This window comes from Oryctolagus cuniculus, chromosome 7, assembly GCF_964237555.1.
Source record: "Oryctolagus cuniculus chromosome 7, mOryCun1.1, whole genome shotgun sequence".
Classification (NCBI taxonomy): Eukaryota; Metazoa; Chordata; class Mammalia; order Lagomorpha; family Leporidae; genus Oryctolagus; species Oryctolagus cuniculus.
Window position 1 is genome coordinate 144,400,201 of NC_091438.1, and position 18,111 is coordinate 144,418,311.

At 56.3% G+C, this 18,111-nt stretch overlaps 1 protein-coding gene across 1 annotated transcript in view; it reads left to right on the forward strand.

The window, feature by feature from the left end:
* Nucleotides 1-6,719: 6,719 nt before the first annotated feature.
* Nucleotides 6,720-18,111, forward strand: part of SLC9A1 (solute carrier family 9 member A1) — a gene marked incomplete at its 5' end in the record, with an annotated part of 55,444 nt that continues 44,052 nt past the window's right edge. Inside the window, 1 exon segment of the mRNA NM_001101721.1 lies at nucleotides 6,720-7,378. Within this exon segment, the coding sequence (NP_001095191.1) occupies nucleotides 7,027-7,378 (352 nt within the window).

The window sequence follows — 18,111 nt, forward strand, 5'->3', positions numbered from 1 at the left end:
GGAGTGCGGGCTGCTTGGGGCAGGGTCTTACCACCCAGCATGAGGCCCTCGGAGGGACCAGGGACGGAGCAGGGGTGACTGACTCAGACGGTCCAGGATGCCTCTGGCTGCTTTGTTGCGATAACGATCTAGACCAGAAAGGGCACTGGCTTGGAGCAGAGGAAGTAGTTGGATTCTGGATTATCTTGAAGATTGAATTGATAATGCGAAGGACAGAAAGGAGGCAGGGAGGACTCCGGGTCTCGGTCTCGGCCTGGGAACTGGGCAGGTGGAACGGACGCGTCCCGGTGGGGAAGGTGGTGGGAGAATCAGGCCCGGGGAGGCTGTGGAAGTCTGGAGCTCAGCTTTGCACAGAGGTGGAAAGCTCTGCCGGACAGTCAGCTAGAGACGCTGGGTGCTCGGTTGCAGGTAGCAGCCTGGAGTTGAGAGCAGAGACGGACTTCTGTCCTCATAGGCTGGTGACTGAAACCACGACGAGGCCATCAGAGAAAGGAATGTGGACAGAGCAGGGGGGAGGGGAGACCCAGGCCCAGGGGCCTTCAACATTCACAGGTTGTGAGGAGGAAGAAGAGGAGAAGGAAAATTCATGGAGGGCAGACGCTTAAAAAGGGGCAGTCCTAGAGGTGGAAGGAAGCCAGGACAGAGTGTGGTCTCACAGGCTAACCGAAGAAAATGCCTTAAGATAGCTCAAGTTGGGGCCAGCACTGTGGCGTAGTGGGTTAATCCTCCGCCTGCAGCACCACCATCCTATATGGGTGCTGGTTCATGTCCCGGCTGTTCCTCTTCTGATCCAGCTCCCTGCTATGGACTGGGAAAGCAGTGGAAGATGGTCCAAGCCTGCATGGTCTGCACCCACATGGGAGACCTGGAAGAAGCTCCTGGCTCCTGGCTTCAGATCGGCACAGCTCTGGCCGTTGCAGCCATTTGGGGAGTGAACCAGCAGATGGAAGACTTTTCTCTCTGTCTCCCCCCCTCTCTCTGTAACTCTGCCTCTCAAATAAATAAGTAAATTTTAAAAACAAAAAACACAAAGCAAACAAACGAACAAATGAAAGCAGTCAAGGATGAGCCAGGCTGGAACCAGGAGCCTGGGAAGTTCATCTGGGTTTCCCACCTGGGTGGGAGTATATGTTAACTAAGTACCTTTCAACACACAGCAATATGATTTATTTAGAAGTATTAAATTCACATAGGGGGTGTGGTCTGCTGGTGAGATTGACCTCTCACAGATGTGAGGGATCTCTTTCTAGCCTGTCAATTGTCTCTGAGACTGACTGTATACATTCGTGTGGTCCTTACATAAAAACTCTGCATTTGGGGACCAGTGCTATAGCACAAATGGGTTAAGCTGCCATCTGTGATGCCAACATCACATGAGCACTGGTTTATGTCCCAGCTGCTCCACTTCTGATGCAGCTCCCTGCTAATGCACCTGGGAAAGCAGTAGAAGATGGCCCAAGTGCTGCATGAAGCTTCTGGCTCCTGGCCTGGCCCAGCCCTGACCATTGTGGCCATTTGTAGAGTAAAGCAATAGATGAGACATCTCTCTCTCTCTCTCTCTCTCTCTCTCTCTCCCCCTCACTAGCTCTGCCTTTCAAATGCATAAATGTTAAAAGAATAGTAACTAAAGGCAGCCCGTGTTTGAAGTCCTCAGAACAGGTCAACAGGAACAACGAGGTACTCTGTGAGTGACTGCTCAGGCTGCACTGAGTGCTCCCCGTACGCTGGTGTCCTCCTCACAGCTCTGGGAGGTGGGCACTGTCATTGCCCACCATTAAGGAGGAAGAAATTATGGACCACAGACTGACTAACCCAAGACCTTACAGCTGGTGAGTGGCAGTCCTGGGATCTTTACCCAGACGGTCTGGCTGTTTCCGGTAGGCAGCCCCTGTTGTCTCCGAGTGCTGGGCCTTGGCCAGAGGCTGTCCCAGGTGGCTCTGCCCAGGGACTCCTTCCTGGCACTGCCATGTTGTTATAACCTTCTCCAGGGCCCGGAGGAGCTCAGGGCTGGCATTTCCGGGCCCTCTTGGACCTGCTACCTCCCAGGCTGGCATGCAAAGACTCCCTGAGGCCCGGGGAGAGGGTGTGTCCGAGTGGCTCAGAGATTGCCAGGGAAAGCTGCTGCCAAGCAGGGCTTTGACCCCAGGCTACCTGCGGAGAGTCTCCCACCGACCCCAGGCCTGCCGTCCCCCTCTTCTTTATTCCACACTGAACCGGCGGAGTTTTGATACAGCCCTGGGCTCAGATGTCAGAAACCGGACTTCAGTCCTGGGCCTGCTTCCCAGTTAGCTGTGTGCCCTTGCACATGTATCCGTGTCTCTGCACCTTGCTTTTTCCCATCTCTGAATTGGGAGTGAGAGGAACGATGCTACGTTTTGCACCCTGGCCGTGCAGCAGGCCTTGGATCGCAGATGAGCTGGGCACTTGCTTGTGCATCAGAAGGCTGAGCGATGATGAGGCGTGGTTGTCGCTGTTCCTGTCCTTGACTCAACACTGCCAGCTTCCTGGTGATCTCCACCCTAGCTGATATTCCTTCCTCTGCTGCCACACGACACAAGACCCCCGGCACTTCCCTGAAGGCTTTCCCAGGCTCCTGGGTCATGTCCCAGGGGCCTAGGTCTGTACCTGGAGAAGGTTCTGAGGACCCAGTTTAATGTTGCCTCCCCGCCCTGTGACGACCCGACCGCTCTGGTGTGGTTTAGTATGGCTTTTCTGGAAGGATGGCCTGCCTGGGGAAAAGAGCACAGGCCACGAGTGCTCAGTGCGTGTTGGGTTTTCCCAAAACAGCTACGTCAGCAACCATTGTAGCCAAAGAAACAGAGGCTGCCAGCCCATTTTATGTCCCCTCCCGTCACTCCCACCTCCTTTCTCTCATGTCTGATTTTATAAAGATTTATTTAATTGTTTGAAAGTTACAAAGAGAGAGGAAGAGACAGAGAGAGAGAGAGAGAGAGAGAGAGAGAGAGAGAGGGAGAGCGAGAGAGAGATCTTCTGGTTTGCTCCTCAAATGGCCACAGCCAGCAGAAGCCTGGAACTCCATGCCAAGTGGGTGGCAGGGGCCCAAGCACTTGGGCTATCCTCTGCTGCTTTCCAGGCACATTATCAAGGAGCTGGATCAGAAGTAGAGTAGCTAGACCTTGAACTGGTGCTCTTATGGGATTATGGTGTCACTGGCAGTGGCTATACCACAATGCTGCCCCCTCCCCCCATGGCTCATCTCTGTGTTGGCAGAGCCCAGCACAAAGCCTTGTCAAGAGGCTGAATAAGGGCTGCTGCTGTGGCACAGCAGGTTAAGTGACCACTTGTAGAGCTAGCATCCCATATAGGCGCCGGTTTGCATCCCAGCTGCTCCATTTCTGATTCAGTTCCCTGTTAATGCACCTAGGAAAGCAGCAGAAGGTGACCCAAGTGCCTTAGGCCCCTGCCATCCATGTAGGAGACACAGATGAAGCTTCTGCTGCCAGCCTGGCCTAGGCTCAGTAGTTTCAGACTTCAGGGAGCAAAATTAGTGGTTGGAAGATCTCTCTCCTCCTCTTCCTCTCTCTCTGTAACTTCACCTGTCAAATAAATGAGTGAATCTTAAAAAGAGAGAGAGGCTGTGGGCTGGCACTATCGTGTAACAGGTAAAGCCACCGCCTGCAGTGCCGGCATCCCGTATGGGCACCAGTTCGAGTACTGGCTGCTCCACTTCTGATCCAGCTCTCTGCTATGGCCTGGGAAAGCAGTGGAAGATGGCCCCAAGTCCTTGGGCCCCTGCACTTGTGTGGGAGACCTGGAAGAAGCTCCTGGTGCCTGGCTTCGGATCGGAGCAGCTCCGGCTGTTGCGGCTATCTGGGGAGTGAATCAGCAGATGGAAGACCTCTCTCTCTCTCTCTCTCTCTCTCTCTCTTTCTCTGCCTCTGCTTCTCTGTAACTCTTTCCAATAGATAAATAAAATATTTTTTAAAAGAGAGAGAGAGAGAGTTAGAGGCTCCATAAATATTTGGTAAATTGAACCAAATCCCCTGAAATCATTCTGTGACCTTGAGCTGTCACTTTGACTTTCTTGGCCTTAATCTGCTCTTCTGTACAACAAGGACAGCATTTCATTAGCTTCACTAGTTCTTAACCTTAGTTACATGTTAGAGCTTTTATAAAAATATTCATGGCTGGCACTACCCAGAGCAATGGAATCTAAATCTCCAAAGGCGTTATTTTTAAAGAAAACATTTATGTATGTATGTATGTGTGTGTGTGTGTGTGTGAGAGAGAGAGAGAGAGAGAGAGAGAGAGAGAGCTTTTCTATCTGCTGGTTCACTCCCCAAATGTCTGCAGCAGTCAGGGCTGGGCCAGACCAAGGCAAGGAGTCAGGGACCTCATCCTAGTCTCCCACATGGGTGGCAGGGGCTCAAGCCCTTGGGCCATTCTCTACTGCTTTCCCAGATGCGTTAACAGGGAGCCGAGTCATAAGTGGAGCAGCTGGGACTTGAACTGGCACGCTGATAAGGGATGCTGCTGCCACAAGCGGAGGCTTAACATGCTGTGCCACAACACCAGCCCTAGGCAATGGTGTGTGTGTGTGTGTATATATATATTTAAATATTTTATTTATTTATTTGAAAGGCAGAGTTATAGAGAGGGAGGGAAGGAGAGAGAGAGAGAGAGAGAGAGAGAGAGAGAAATCTTTCATCCATGGATTCACTCCTCAGATGGCTGCAACAGCCAGAGCTGGGTCAATCCGAAGCCAGGAGCCAGGAGCTTCCTCCAGGTCTTCCATGCGGGTGCAGGGGCTCAAGGATTTGGGCCATATTCTACCGATTTCCCAGGCCATAGCAGAGAGCCAGATCGGAAGTGGAGAAGCCAGGACTCAAACTGGCACCCATATGGGATGCTGGCACTGCAGACTGGGGCTTTAACCCGCTGAGCCACAGTGCCGGTTCCGACAATAGTGTTTTTAAAAATCTTTCCGGGTGGGCCCTGGGCACAGCTGCTGTGTGGGATGCCTGCTTTCCATGCCACAGAACCTAGGTTCATGTTTTAACTCTGTTCTCCATTCCAGTTTTCTGCTGATGCACACCCTGGCAGGCAGCGGGTCATGGCTCAAGTGGCTGGGTGCCTGCCACCTGAATGGATTGAGTTCCCAGTGCCTGGCTTCAGCCTGGCCCAGCCCTGGCTGATGTGGGCATTTGGGGAGTGAACCAACAAGTGGGAGATCTTTCTCTGTGTCTCTGCTTTTTAAATACATAAAATGAATGCATTTAAAAAAAAAAAAAGCTTTGCAATGATTCCATTGTACAGTCACGATCTCTTGAACAAACCCCATAGATTCAAATCTCGGTCCCGCTACTGCCAGGGTTGAGTTGCGTCCTTCACAAAAGAATCCAAAGTTCTAACCTCCAGCGCCTGCAGACATGGCCTCATTGGGATAAGGTCTTTGAAGATGATAAAGTTAAAGTGAAGTTCCTAGGGTGGATGCCTCATCCCACCCGGCCAGTGTCATCGCGAAAAGGGAAATCTGGCCGAGACAGAGCGCAGGAAGAGCTCCGGCGAAGACGGGAGGTATGCTGCCACAACCGCGACCCAGAGGCTGCCAGCAGCCAGAAGGCAGCAGGGAGGCACGGAATAGTCCCCGCAGCCCTCAGCGGAAGCCATCCCTGACTCATTTCCCACCTCGAGGCTCCTGTCGCTACAACCCACTTTGCAGTGCCTTGTGGGGCATCCCTGGCAAACCAAGACAACCAACCATCCGGGCGCTAGCTGAGGAGCTGTTTCCGTGTCTGTAAAACTGTCAGGGTGTGAGCAGAACACCTTACCTGGATCATCTCATTTAAGCATCCGCGTATTTCCTCTGATACATGCGCTACCACCTCCACGTTACAGGTGAGAAAGGCAGGATACCGGGAGGTGAAGTACCTTGCTCAAGGTCACGTGTTAACTAAATACGGAAGAGAAAAGCGCATCTTCTATAGGAGCACGGGGAGGCTTTCATGAACCTGCAGATGTGACAGAACCTTGTAAGTAGTACAGTGTTTTACCCGTGTTAGACTCTTGGGACTTTGATTCTGGACTTTGCTTTTTTTTTATTTTTTTATTTTTTTTGCCATCTCTGAGTCTCCTTCCTTTTCCTACGCGATACTTCCTTCCCTTGGCGACAGGGGCCGCTGCACCGCGCGGGCGCTGACAGGTCCCTCTAGGCCGCTGCACCGGCTGCTCGCTGGTGCCTATAAGTGGCAGCGCCGGGCTCAGCGAGGCATCAGTCTGCCGCTGCCGAGGGGCTGGCATCTGGGCTGGATGTAGCATTGGAGCTGGCCGCGCGGGAGCTGCAGCTGGGCCGGGGCGCGCAGCGCTGCGCCGCGCCGGGGCCGCACCGACGGGCGTGTTGCTGCTGGCCCACCGGGAGCCGCCCCCCGCCCGCGTCGAGGCGCCTTCCCTCCAGGCCGCCTGCCTCCGCCTTCCGCCTCCCTCCATTTCCCCGGAATCTCGGCCGGACGCGCCCGGACCCCGGCCCTTCTCTGCAGGGGGAAGCTCCGGGCTGCCTTCCGGCCTCACTTCCTCACAGCCCGGCCCGCCACCCCCAGCCCTCTCTTTTTCTCCTTCCTGGACCGGCGACCGTCCCCTCCCTCTAGCTCAGACTCCCTCCCCCTTCCCCTAGCCGAGTCCCAGGTCCTCAGTCAGTTTCCTGAGCCGGAGGTGCCAGCCTGCCTTCTTTCCCTCCCCCGGGCTCCCCCCATCCCGTCCCTTGCTCTGTCCCTAGGGCGCGCTCTTCTGCCTCTCTGCCTCTCCCAGGTCTGCAGCTCCGGACCTTTTGGTCTCCTTCCGTGGTCCTTTCTGGGTCCCTGTCCCTTTCCCCAGTTTGGAGTTGCAGATCAGGAAGCCAGACTCCCTCCACCCCCAGAGGACTGCTCCTACAAAACTTGACTCTATAACATGAACTCCTCCTAGGGACCAGCCCTGTCCCCTCCCTCCCCCTCCCCCTGCTCCCTATGTCCCAGGTCTCACTCTCACTTCGCTAAGGGTCTTGGCCTGCTGGGCGGAGGGCGCAGCACCATGCTTCTGTGGTCAGCTGTCCGTGGCCTCTCTCCACCTCGGATCGTCCCCTCCTTGCTGGTGGTGGTGGCCTTGGCGGGGCTGCTCCCTGGCCTCAGGAGCCATGGGCTCCAGCTCAGCCCCACTGACAGCACCACCCCAGACTCGCAGCCTTCACGGGAACGCTCCATTGGGGATGTCACCACCGCCCCACCGGAAGTCACCCCCGAGAGCCGCCCCGTGAACCGTTCGGTCACTGAACATGGCATGAAGCCGCGGAAGGCCTTTCCAGTCCTGGGCATTGACTACACACACGTGCGCACCCCTTTCGAGATCTCCCTCTGGATCCTGCTGGCCTGCCTCATGAAGATAGGTAAGTCCAGTCCGCTCTGACCCCGCCGCCGCCGGCCTGGTGAGCTTCTGTCCCATCCCTAGCCATTTGAGGCTGCCCAGGAGTTGACATCTGAGCCACTCCTGTAACGCAGGCAGCCTCCGTCCTGCCGCCTGGGTCCTTGTCAAACACCACCTTCCATGGTGGCCTCCGTGGTCTGAGGCCTCCCAAGACCAGGGCCAGCACCGTGCATGGGGACAGGGGGAGAGCAGGATTCGAGAACGAGATGCGTCTGACACTAAGTACCTTCGGCAAGGATTCTGGGCCAGGCGGGTCTCTGGCTGGGCCAGGCCCAGGGGAAGCCAGGCTACCAGGCATGTGGCACTTTCTGTTCTGTCAACAGCACCCAGCACGATTTATGCCACGCCTCACGGGAGGGCGTGCCTGGACGGCGGATGGTTCTGCTTGGCCTGCCTGAGGAGCCTGTGTGTCGGGGGCACCTGGGCGCAGGAGGCTTACAAGTGTAGTAGAACGCGAGGGCGCATCGACTGCCTTCCTGCCCGGAATGTTACCTGTGAGCGCTGCCTGCCTGGGCTGGTTAGCAGAGCCTGAGTCAGCTTCTGGCCCAGAAGTGCCACCCGCCAGATAGTTTATGGGGCAGCGGGCCCTGGGCTTTTCTGAAGTCCGTTTTGGGGGTGGGGAGTGTGGGGAGGGTTGAGGCTTGGTCACATCCCAGCTTACCCCTTGGTGGTTACCTGGCTGCATCTCCAGGTGCTGGCCCCGGGGGAGAGCTCCAGGGAGGGGCTGGGAGTGTTCTGGTCTGAAGACCGAAATGTTCTTTCTGGGAGAAGGAGACAGGTTGTTTCCTTCCAGAGGTTGGCTCCCTGCTGGGCCTGAGCACCCTGTTCTGCCTGGGGAGAGTGGTAAAGCTCCCAGGGCCTGCGTAGCCCAGAGGTCCCCGGAAGTGGTGGCGGGGGTGGGGCTTTGGCAGTTGCTCTGATTTTCGGCCTGCCCCCAGCCAGGTGTGGAGGACTCAAGGCCTGGGACCCTGCTCCCCTCTTTGCCTGAGGCTTGGGTTTGGGGAGTTGGTGGTTCTTGGCAGGAAGCCTTGCAGTTTTCCCAAGGACATGCAGGAGCCAAGTGAATGGTGATGCCGGCCGGTGTGGGGCCGGCTCTGGGACTTGCTGCAGGGAGGAACTGGAGCCTGGGTTTTGATAGATCCAGGAGCCGGCTTCCTGGCACCCAGCTTTGGTACTGTGCTGGCCATCGTGGCAGGGCCTGGCCCGGGAGCTGGGCTGTCGGCACCTACACCCTGGTGACAGCCACCTTCCTGAAAAAAAATCAAGGACTGGGAAGGCGAACCATGTGTGCTGATTCAGACACAAGTGCATGACCTTGAGCAGCCAGGGCCTTTTTCCACGGGTCTCCCTCACCTGGGAAATGGGCAAGAGCCTCAGGGAGATTCGAGAATTCCAACTGAGTCACGAAAGCTCGGCTGCTGGTTGTGAGAAACCGAAGTGAACGTGATGTGTCATTTGCTTGTGAGGTTCCAGGAGAGAACTCGCAAGTGCTCCCTGCCTGTAAACGGCTTTCTCTCTCTGACCCCTCACTTCCCAGCCACACCTGGTACAGCATCAGGGCCCTGGGGGCTGGCGTACACGCTGCAGGTCTCAGGGCCCACTGGTGGATGACAGCATGACCACAAGATCCCACTCGGCTGTCAGAAGTTTGTCCCTGCAGGCCTGATAGCTCTGGTGCTGATGGCATCCGGCAGGGTCTGGCGTGTTTTGGCACCGTCACAGTGCTGTGCCCAGGACGCCAGGCAGCTGGACAGCAGAGATGGTGTCATGTCAGTGTAGAAGTCTGGAAACCTGGCTTCTCACCCAGACTCCTGCCGGAGTGACCTTGGGCTGGTTACGGCTCTCCCCGGTCCAGGTCTGACATCTCTGCCATTGCACTGACTTGGGAAACCCTCGGCCTCAGCTGCCCCTCTGCGTGTGATCTGTGCAGTTCCAAATGCCTGTGCATGTCCTGGGCTTGAAAGGTAATTTTCTGTCTGCAAACAGAGGAGTCCTAGTGTCTGGCCGTCCTGGGGAAGAGTGGAGAGACAGGTGGCCAGGGACCTGAAGGTCCCCGTTCAGGTGGCAGAAGTGAATGCTTCGTTTTTCCCCTTCACCTTTGCGGCGCAGAGTTAGGCGGCCACTCTCAGCCTCAGTTTCCTCGTGTAACAAACGGGGATAATAGCATCTAGCGTTGGTCTATCAGTGTGATGATGGATGATTTAAACGAAAGCACTGCGTGTACACACGGGAAGTGCCGGGTGAGTTGCACTTGTCCCTGTTGTGGTTTTAAGCACCTGAGGCAAATGCATTCCTCTTGTCTGAGTCCAGTGCTGGGGGCTGGAGGATCCTAAATCCCCCTCTGCTCTGTGTTAGGGGTTCAGGGCTTATGGTGTGGCCCCGGACTTCTTCCTTTCACTTGAGTCGCCTCTGGGCTTTGGGGAAGGGAGGGACACCAGATGCCTTGGGATGGATGGAGTGGGGAGCCCAGGCGGTGCTCCCTCTGTACTCCGATGCCTGGCAGCCTACTTTGGGGTTCTGCCCGTTCTCTCGACTCCCCAGTGTGTGCAGGAGTTTTGTGGGCACCCTCAGTCCATCTCCTGTGGCAGCTGCTTCCTTTGCAAGGTACCCCTCGTTTCAGAAAGGAAGGAGTGTGTGCACTTCCGCTTCCCTTCCTGCCTGCCGAGCAGAGGGAGGGGCAGGCTGGGAGTTGTGGATGCTCTGCCCTCTCGCCTCTGACTCAGTGGGCAACACTGGACACTCACTTCCCTTCTCTGGGTTGTTTTGCCTGTTCCTAGTGGGGAGAGACCAGAGGAGTGAGGGGACTTAGACCCTGGGAGAGCTGTGAGCGTGACCCCGAACCTTAGGGGAGGGCCGCCCCCATGCTCCCACCCCACCTGCCCGAATTCTGTTGTGTTCCCAGTGCACCTGACACCTGGGCCAGGGCTCACTCTTGGGGAGAAGTTCACTGTACCCCAGCTCACCCCGGCAGCCCCCGTGGTGTTTGCCGAAGTCCCTCCCCTGGAACACCAGGCAGAGGCCGGGAGCTCATAACGCAGGTATTCATCTTGTCTCCTGAGCTGGGATAAAGAAGCCTGCTTTTGTCCCTTTGTGTCTTAGAGCTGGTTTGGGCTTGGTCTTTGCAAGGCGTATCCTCCCCTTCCTCCCTAGCACAGGCCTATGAGGACTGGCGAGGGGGTCGTGGTTGCCCCCTTCACATGCAGCCTGTTTGACCGAGCAACTGGTTTCCTGTAAAAATGAGACCACAACTTGCCTCTCCCGTTGCTCAAAAGATGAGAGGAACAAACAGCTTAAAGGTCACCTTGAAACTGTTTCAAGAAGCCCAGATGGGACTCTTGAAAAAGAAAGAGGCGACCTTTTTCTCTTTGGGAGAACAGCTGACTGACTGCAGGACAGCGGGAGGGAGGTCAGCAGGGGCTATAGGAAGGCATCGGGTGGGACGCAGGCCTCCAGGTGCGGGAGCGCCAGGGCACTTTGGGGGCCTGGCGTGGTCAGCTTGGCCAGATTTCGTTCAGCTCACACCTCCAAGGCTCGCCCGTCCTCTCCTTCCCCCCAAGCTTGTCCCATCCAGCTCTGGTGTAACGGAAGGCAGCCCTGGGCTCTGCCCACGCCGCTGCCTGTGGTCCACGGACCTTGTGTGTGACCACGGACCTTGGGCTTCATGTCCCTCGTCTCTCAGCCTGACTTGCTCCGTCAGTAAGGCGGAGACGCTGTTGTACCTTCTGAGACCCGGGAAGAGCTTGACCATGCCCGGCTCACTGTAGTGGTTTGCAGGCGCCTTCGGATTTGGGGGTGGGGGTGGGGGGACGTCCCAGCCCTCAGCAGTAGCTCTCCTTTTCCCGCCGGGAACCCTCTTCCCTTATTGTCCACGCGCAGCTTTGGCAGTAGGCCTAGTCTGCCCTGTGACATCTCCTCTGGACTGGGCTGGGGGAGTGTGGTTTGTTTGTTTGTTTGGTTTTCAATAATAATGACCATTTATTGAGTATCTACAGAGTAGTGTCAGGCACTTTATAAAATAATCTCATTTAATCCGCACTAAAGTCCTATGAGATAGAGGCTGTCTGTCTGCAGACGAGGACACGGTGCAGGGGTGCGCTTTGGCGCTGTGGGGCGGCTGCTGATTTTCTTGGCAGAGCCTGCTTGAGGGGTGCAGCTGCATCTCCTGCCTCCCTCGCTGCCCTCAGCAGATGTGCGGTCCTGCACGGAGCAGTGCCCTGCTCTGCACCTGTGCGTGGCAACTGTGGGACTCCCGCTAGGGGGAGGGCACGTGTTGATGGTGGGAGTCTTCTCCCTGCTCTGAATAAGCCGGAGGTTTTGTGTGCCTGGCTTTGGGCCTGTCCTCTGTCCCTGGGTCGCATGGGTGCCCCCAAATCCCAGCCACACTGGGTCTGTTCCTCATTCTCTGATAGTGGCCCTGCCTGCTGTCTCTCTCCTGGTGCCCTTTCCATGGCCGGACCGGAGCTTGCTTCTTCCTGGCTTGAGCAGGGCAGTGCCGGTTAGAGGGCATCTCATGAAGCCAGCCATGAGCGGCTAACCTTGTGCCCCTGCCCTTCTGTTTTGGAGCAGATAGGGTGTTGAGCTGCTCCTGGCTGCCTCTGGGGGCCAGCGGCATCCCCTGAGAGGCAGCCTCTGGGCTGGGAGCAGGTGGCGTGGCTTTCTTTAGGCCTTCAAGGCAGGAGTTTTGTAGTGATTCTCATTAGTGCTGTTGCTTGTTTCCACTGCACTTGCTTGTACAGTGTTTGTTTTGATCTCAGTGGTCCTGTGGGTTCGAATAGCAGGTGGTGCTGATGTACCCATTTTACATGTAAGTAGACCCAGTCTTGGGTTGTGACCTGCCACTGCAGTAAGTGCCAGAGGGCGCACTCCCTGGACCCAAGGCCCCGTCCTCCTTCCCACGTTATTGTAAGGTTCGGGGGAAGGAGAGACTCAGAGGGACCCAGGAGAGTGAGCAGACCTACAAGCATGCGGCTTACAGGGATGGTTTCAGGGGGGACACCAGCTCCCCCTGCAGGAAGGAAGCGCTGACGGAGCTTGGTTCTGGTGCGCCCAGTTGCGGGTTGTCATCCGCCGCTGGACCACACCTGAGTTGGAGAGCAGGAGCAGCCTGAAGGCCGAGGTCAGACGGGAGCAGCAGAGTGGAGCGCTTTCCCTTCCCCACAGTACTGCAGACCATGCAGGAGGAGCAGGGAACAGCAGCCGCTGCCAGGCAGGACGGGCCAGGAGGGCGAGAGACCCAACATGGTCCTGGCTCCTTGCTGCCAGCTGGGTGACCAGGCAAGGCCCGCCCTCTCTGGGCCCCTGTTTCCTGATTTGTACTGTTTTTGTTCAATCTTTGTTCTATTGATCCTGTGTCGGAGGCGGTGTTAGGTGCTTGCCCAGCTACAAAGCTTTGGGGGTTAGCCCAGATCTGTCTGACTTCAGAGCCTCCGTTCTTTTTATCCCCATGGCCTGACTCAAGGGCCTTTTCAGTTCAGAAATTTTTCCTGTCGTCACTGTGAACTGAGAAGGTGCAAAGGGTTTAGCGTTTCAAGTCTCGGCCTCCCTCTGCGGACCACTTCTTGGGTTTGGGGGAGGGGGCAGGGGACTGGGATCCTCTCCAGGTAGCTCTCCCCAGAGGTGGCAGCGGTGGGAACCACACGGGAGGGGCAGGAACCGAGCTGAGGGCCCCCAGGCTCCCCCTGGGAGTGCAGGCTGTGCACAGCTGCCGGGCCTGCCCCCACCTCGCCCTCTCCTCCTGAGGCAGGCAGAGAAGGCTCGCTCAGCAGACCCGGGACCCGGGTTCTTCCTGAGTCATCCTTTGCCTGTGTGGGCCTCGTTTCGCAGTGTTCACTCCCCCTGCAAACGTCTGAGTCAGACACGTCTCCCCGAGGTTGTCTGCACACACCATCCCGGGCCAAACCATCTCTTTAGATGCCAATAAACATCAAGTGATACTTTAAGGCAGCCCGTGATTATATGTGGGTATTTTTAATCTTAGGGGCTAATCTAATTTTAACTGAACCAAGTTTTGGGTTAGGTCGGGATCAGCGGCTGCACCCCTTCCTAGGGATCTTGCTGACTTCATTTGCTTCCCCCAAAGCTCATCCAACAGGCAGGGCCATTGCGGGGTGCGGGGTGGGGGGTCTCCCAGGCCAGGCCTGAGGCCTGAGCTCTGATACTGCTTATGCTGGGAATCTGGAGGTTTCCAAATGACCCGAGGGCGCTCTTTCCTGGAAAGACAGGATCTGAAGCAGCTCTGGCTGAGGTTCAGGGTGAGACACTCTTCCTGCTGGGCCCCCTTCCCAGTTCCATGCCCTCGGGAATGCTTCCCCCTAAGCCCAGACTGTGTGGTAAGAGCGCACAAGCTCACCAAGACAATGACTAGTGGGGCTTGCACAGCAGGGACAGCCGGGTGTCTGCAGTGGGCTGCAGTCAGCCTGCAGGTGTTGAGTGTGGAAGAACAATGAAACCCAGGCCTGCCCTGTAGGCGCTTCCAGTCTGCTCAGCACAAGGTGTGATCCAGTCGGCTGCTGGCAGAGGCCAAGCTCAGAGGCAGCCAGCAGTCCCCGGGGGCTGGGGTGCTTAGAGAAGGCTCTCGGGGATGGAGCCAGAATCCTGAAGGCTGGAAATGGATTAGATATGCAGGCTCTGCTTAGTGCCTGATCCCCATGGGAGCGGGAAGCCCCTTGAGGACGGCGGCTCCGTTCACTTTCCTGTGGATGCCTGCACACAGGCAGGCTCTGCGGACGCTCAGGAGTGAACACAGGAAAGGGTGCGGCGCTGACCTCCGTGGAGAGAGAGAAGAGCCTCACAGAGCTTCCAGGGCAGACGGACCAGTCTGACTGCTCCAAGAGAAGGGAGAGCCAGGGCCGCGAGGCTCCTTGGTGCCAGGCTCAGCGCCAGGCCAAGGAGTTAAACCAAAGGGGACGCTCGGAGCGCTGGGCTTCAGCAGTGTCTGAGCGGTGCCGTGGCCACCCGCTCCCCCCTCCCCCCAGTGGCGCTGATGGGGATCCGCAAGGACACCCTCTGTGGCCTGGGTGGGGTCTCTCTGGGTCTGTTCACTCTGCCCTCAATTTGTGTAAGTAAAAGCGAGATACCAGGAGCTGCCGAGAACCCTAATTGAATTAAGCTTTTCCTGGGGAAGATTCCTCAAGCCGTAAACCGCACTGTGAATTAATGAGACCAGTGGCCATAAACTGTACAAGAAGGCAATCTCGTTAATTTACAGTTGTACCTCGACAGGTTTGCTGATGGCTTCTCTTTGTTTTTATGTGTGTTGGGGGTGGGCTGGGGCCGGGATCTCCTTTCTGTGGCATATTTACTTTTGTAATACAATCAAATAAACAAAAAAAACATGTAAAACATGTTCATGGTAAAACAAAACAACAAAATCAAGCCCAATGTACAGAAGGATATTAAGGCGAAAGGTAACAACTCCTCCTCCCTTTGCTGACCCCCACTCTTCTGCTTCCCAGAGGTTAGTGCTGTTCACTTTGTAAAAAATATTTATTTGGAAGGCGGGGGGGGGGGGGCGGGGAGGAGGGAGGGAGGGAGGGAAGAAGGGAATCTGCCATCTGCTGGTTCGCTCCCCAAATGCCCATAACAGCTGGGGCCGGGCCAAGCTGAAGCCAGGAGCCTGGAACTCAATCTGGATGTCCCCTGTGGGTGGCAGGGACACAATACTTGAGCTGTCACTTGATGTTTCCCAGGGTGCATTAGCAGGAAGCTGGAGGTGGAAGCAGAGCTGGGACTGGACCCAGGTGCTCCAATGAGAGATGTAGATGCCCCAAGTGGTGCCTTAACCACACGTTAAGTTGTTAAATGCCAGGCCCAGCGCTGTGGCTCACTTGGCTAATCCTCCGCCTGTGGTGCCAGCATCCCATATGGGCGCCGGGTTCTAGTCCCAGCTGCTCCTCTTCCAGTCCAGCTCTCTGCTGTGGCCCGGGAGGGCAGTGGAGGATGGCCCAAGTGCTTGGGCCCCTGCACCCGCATGGGAGACCGGGAGGAAGCTCCTGGCTCCTGGCTTCGGATTGGTGCAGTGCCAGCTGTAGTGGCCATTTGTGGGGTGAACCAACGGAAGGAAGACCCCTCTCTTTCTCTCTCTGTGTAACTCTACCTGTCAAATAAATAAATAAACAAATAAAATCTTAAAAAAAAAAAAGTTGTTAAATGCCCATCCCTCTGCTGTTCTCTTTCTTTGTTTCTTTCAAGATTATTTATTTGAGAGGCAGAGTTACAGATGGGGCGGTGGAGTGGGGGTCCTCCATCCGCTAGTTTGCTCCCCAAATGGCTGCAACGGCTGGAGAGCTGGGCTGATCTGAAGCCAGGAACCAGGAGCTTCTTCCAGGTCTCCATGTGGGCACAGGGGCCCAAGTACTTGGACCATCCTCTGCTGCTTTCCCAGGCCACCGGCAGGAAGCTGGATGGGAAGTGGAGCAGCTAGGATCCAAACCGGCGTCCGTATGGGATGCCAGCACTACAGGCAGAGGGTGAACCTACGCAGAGCCAGCCCTGTGTTCACTTTCTTATGTCTTTAGAAATCCTGAAGGCATATGTGAGCATGTGAGCGTGTACATGAGCGGAGATTTGGTGTTCACAGAGCCATCTGTGTGAAAGGAAAGAGCTGACGCTAGGACTCGGGAGCCTGGCCCTGTGGTTCTAGCCCTGTCTCTTTGTTGCCTGACAACCTACAGTCAGTCAACAGTCGGTTTTGCCTCCCTAGGCCTTGGTGACTATGTCCGCTTCACTGTGAAAGGCTCATGGTGGTTCCTGGGGAGCCGCTGCTCACTGAGGCCTGGCTGGAGGAGAGGGAACTCCACGGCCCCATTGTGGGGAGTGGGCTGGTGCCATCATCGAGCCTGGCCTTCACAGCACAGAGTTCTCAAGTCCAGGCTCCTGCTCATCTCTGACTCCAGCCCAGGGTTACAGGTTACAGGCTTGAAGGAATAGACATAAGACAACACGCGAGGGAGAGGCTCCGGTGGGAAACCGTGGGGTTCAAGCTGGGACGATACGGGTGGGAGCAGAGGAGAGACGAGAGAAGCTTCTTGAAGGAGGTGATCTTGGGAGGGGAGCCAGGTGAGGAAGGGGAACGTCGTTTCGGAGGCTGCCCAGGGATGCGGCTTAGGTGGGAGGTGGACTGCATGACCTGCTCTTCTGCGGCCTCCAGTTCCAGGGGCCTCTCTGAGTCTCTGGTGAGTTTTTCTTTTTCTTTTAAGATTTATTTATTTACTTGAAGCCAGAGTTGCACAAAGAGAGGAGAGGCAGAGAGAGAGAGAGAGGTCTTCCATCCGCTAGTTCACTCCCCAATTGGCCGCAACAGCTGGAGCTGTGCCAATCCAAAGCCAGGAGCCAGGAGCTTCTTCTGAATCTCCCGTGCAGGTGCAAGGGCCCAAGGTCTTGAGCCATCCTCTACTGCTTTCCCAGGCCATAGCAGAGAGCTGGATCAGAAGTGGAGCAGCCAGGACTTGAACTGGCGCCCATATGGGATGTCAGCACTTCAGGCAGCAGCTTTGCCCGCTAAGCCACAGGGCCGGCCCCCTATGGTGAGTTCTTGATCCCCCCCAACCCCACCCTGCTGTGTGCAGGCCATTGTGCATGTGTGCTTTTATCAGGGTAAGATGGCCCGTGGTTGCCACCGATCTAAAGGCTAAGAGCTGCTTCCTCTTGTGCTGTGGGAACTTGAAGGGCCAGGCCTGGCTGGTTTGGGTCGGTTCCTTGATGAAGAGGCGTTCATCCTGGTTGAGTGGGATTTGCCTGGGGCACTGCAGAGCACCTTCCATGTGAGGGGGACCAGTTCAGCCAGAACAAGTCGTGTCCTGAGGGAAGAGGGACGAGGACTCCTTAAAGAGAGAAAGACGTCTCTGGGTTGGGGTCAAAGCAGGTGCGGCAGACTCTGCCTGCGCTGTGCAGGCAGGGAGAGTGCTGGCTTCCTTCTGCCCCTGGGTCGTCTGGGTTGCCATGGCCAGCCCAGCTCACACTCCAAGTGTGACTCGGGCCCTGTTCCTGACGTAGGCAGGGCCCAGGCACACCTCTGAGGTGCTGGCAGGGGAAGCGGCCACCTTAGAGGCAGCAGCACAGGTGAGCCCCTGAAGGTGGACGGGCTGTGGTGTGCAGTGCAGGCCAGTCCTGGGCTGATGAGCCCCGTTCTCTGCACTATCCCTGCTCCTGGGAGTGAAACTATGGAATATTCCAGCTCTAGAATGTTAGCGGTAGAGACAACCTTCTCAAAACCTGTGACCCAGCCGGCACTGTGGCGTAGTAGGTTAAGCCTCCACCTTCAGTGCCGGCATCCCATATGGGTACCAGTTCAAGTCCCGGTTGCTCCACTTCCGATCCAGCTTCCTGATGATGACCTGGAAAAGCAGTAGATGATGGCCCAAGAAAGATTGCCCAAGTTCTTGGGCCCCTGCACCTGCGGGGGAGACCCGGAAGAAGCTCCTGGCTTTGGATCAGCTCGGCTCTAGCCATTGAAGCCATTTGAGGAGTGAACCAGCACATGGAAGATCTACCCCACCACCACCACCACCAACTCTGCCTCTCAAATAAATAAATAAAGCTTTAAAAGCAAAAAACCTGTGACCCCCAGGCCCAAAGAGACATTTTGATTTCATCTTCTCGTTTTCTGGTGGCAGCTCAGGGAGGACAGACCCCAGGCCGCGTGTGTACCGATGGCAGGGACAGGGCTCATCTGTACTCTGTACAGCAACACGGGAG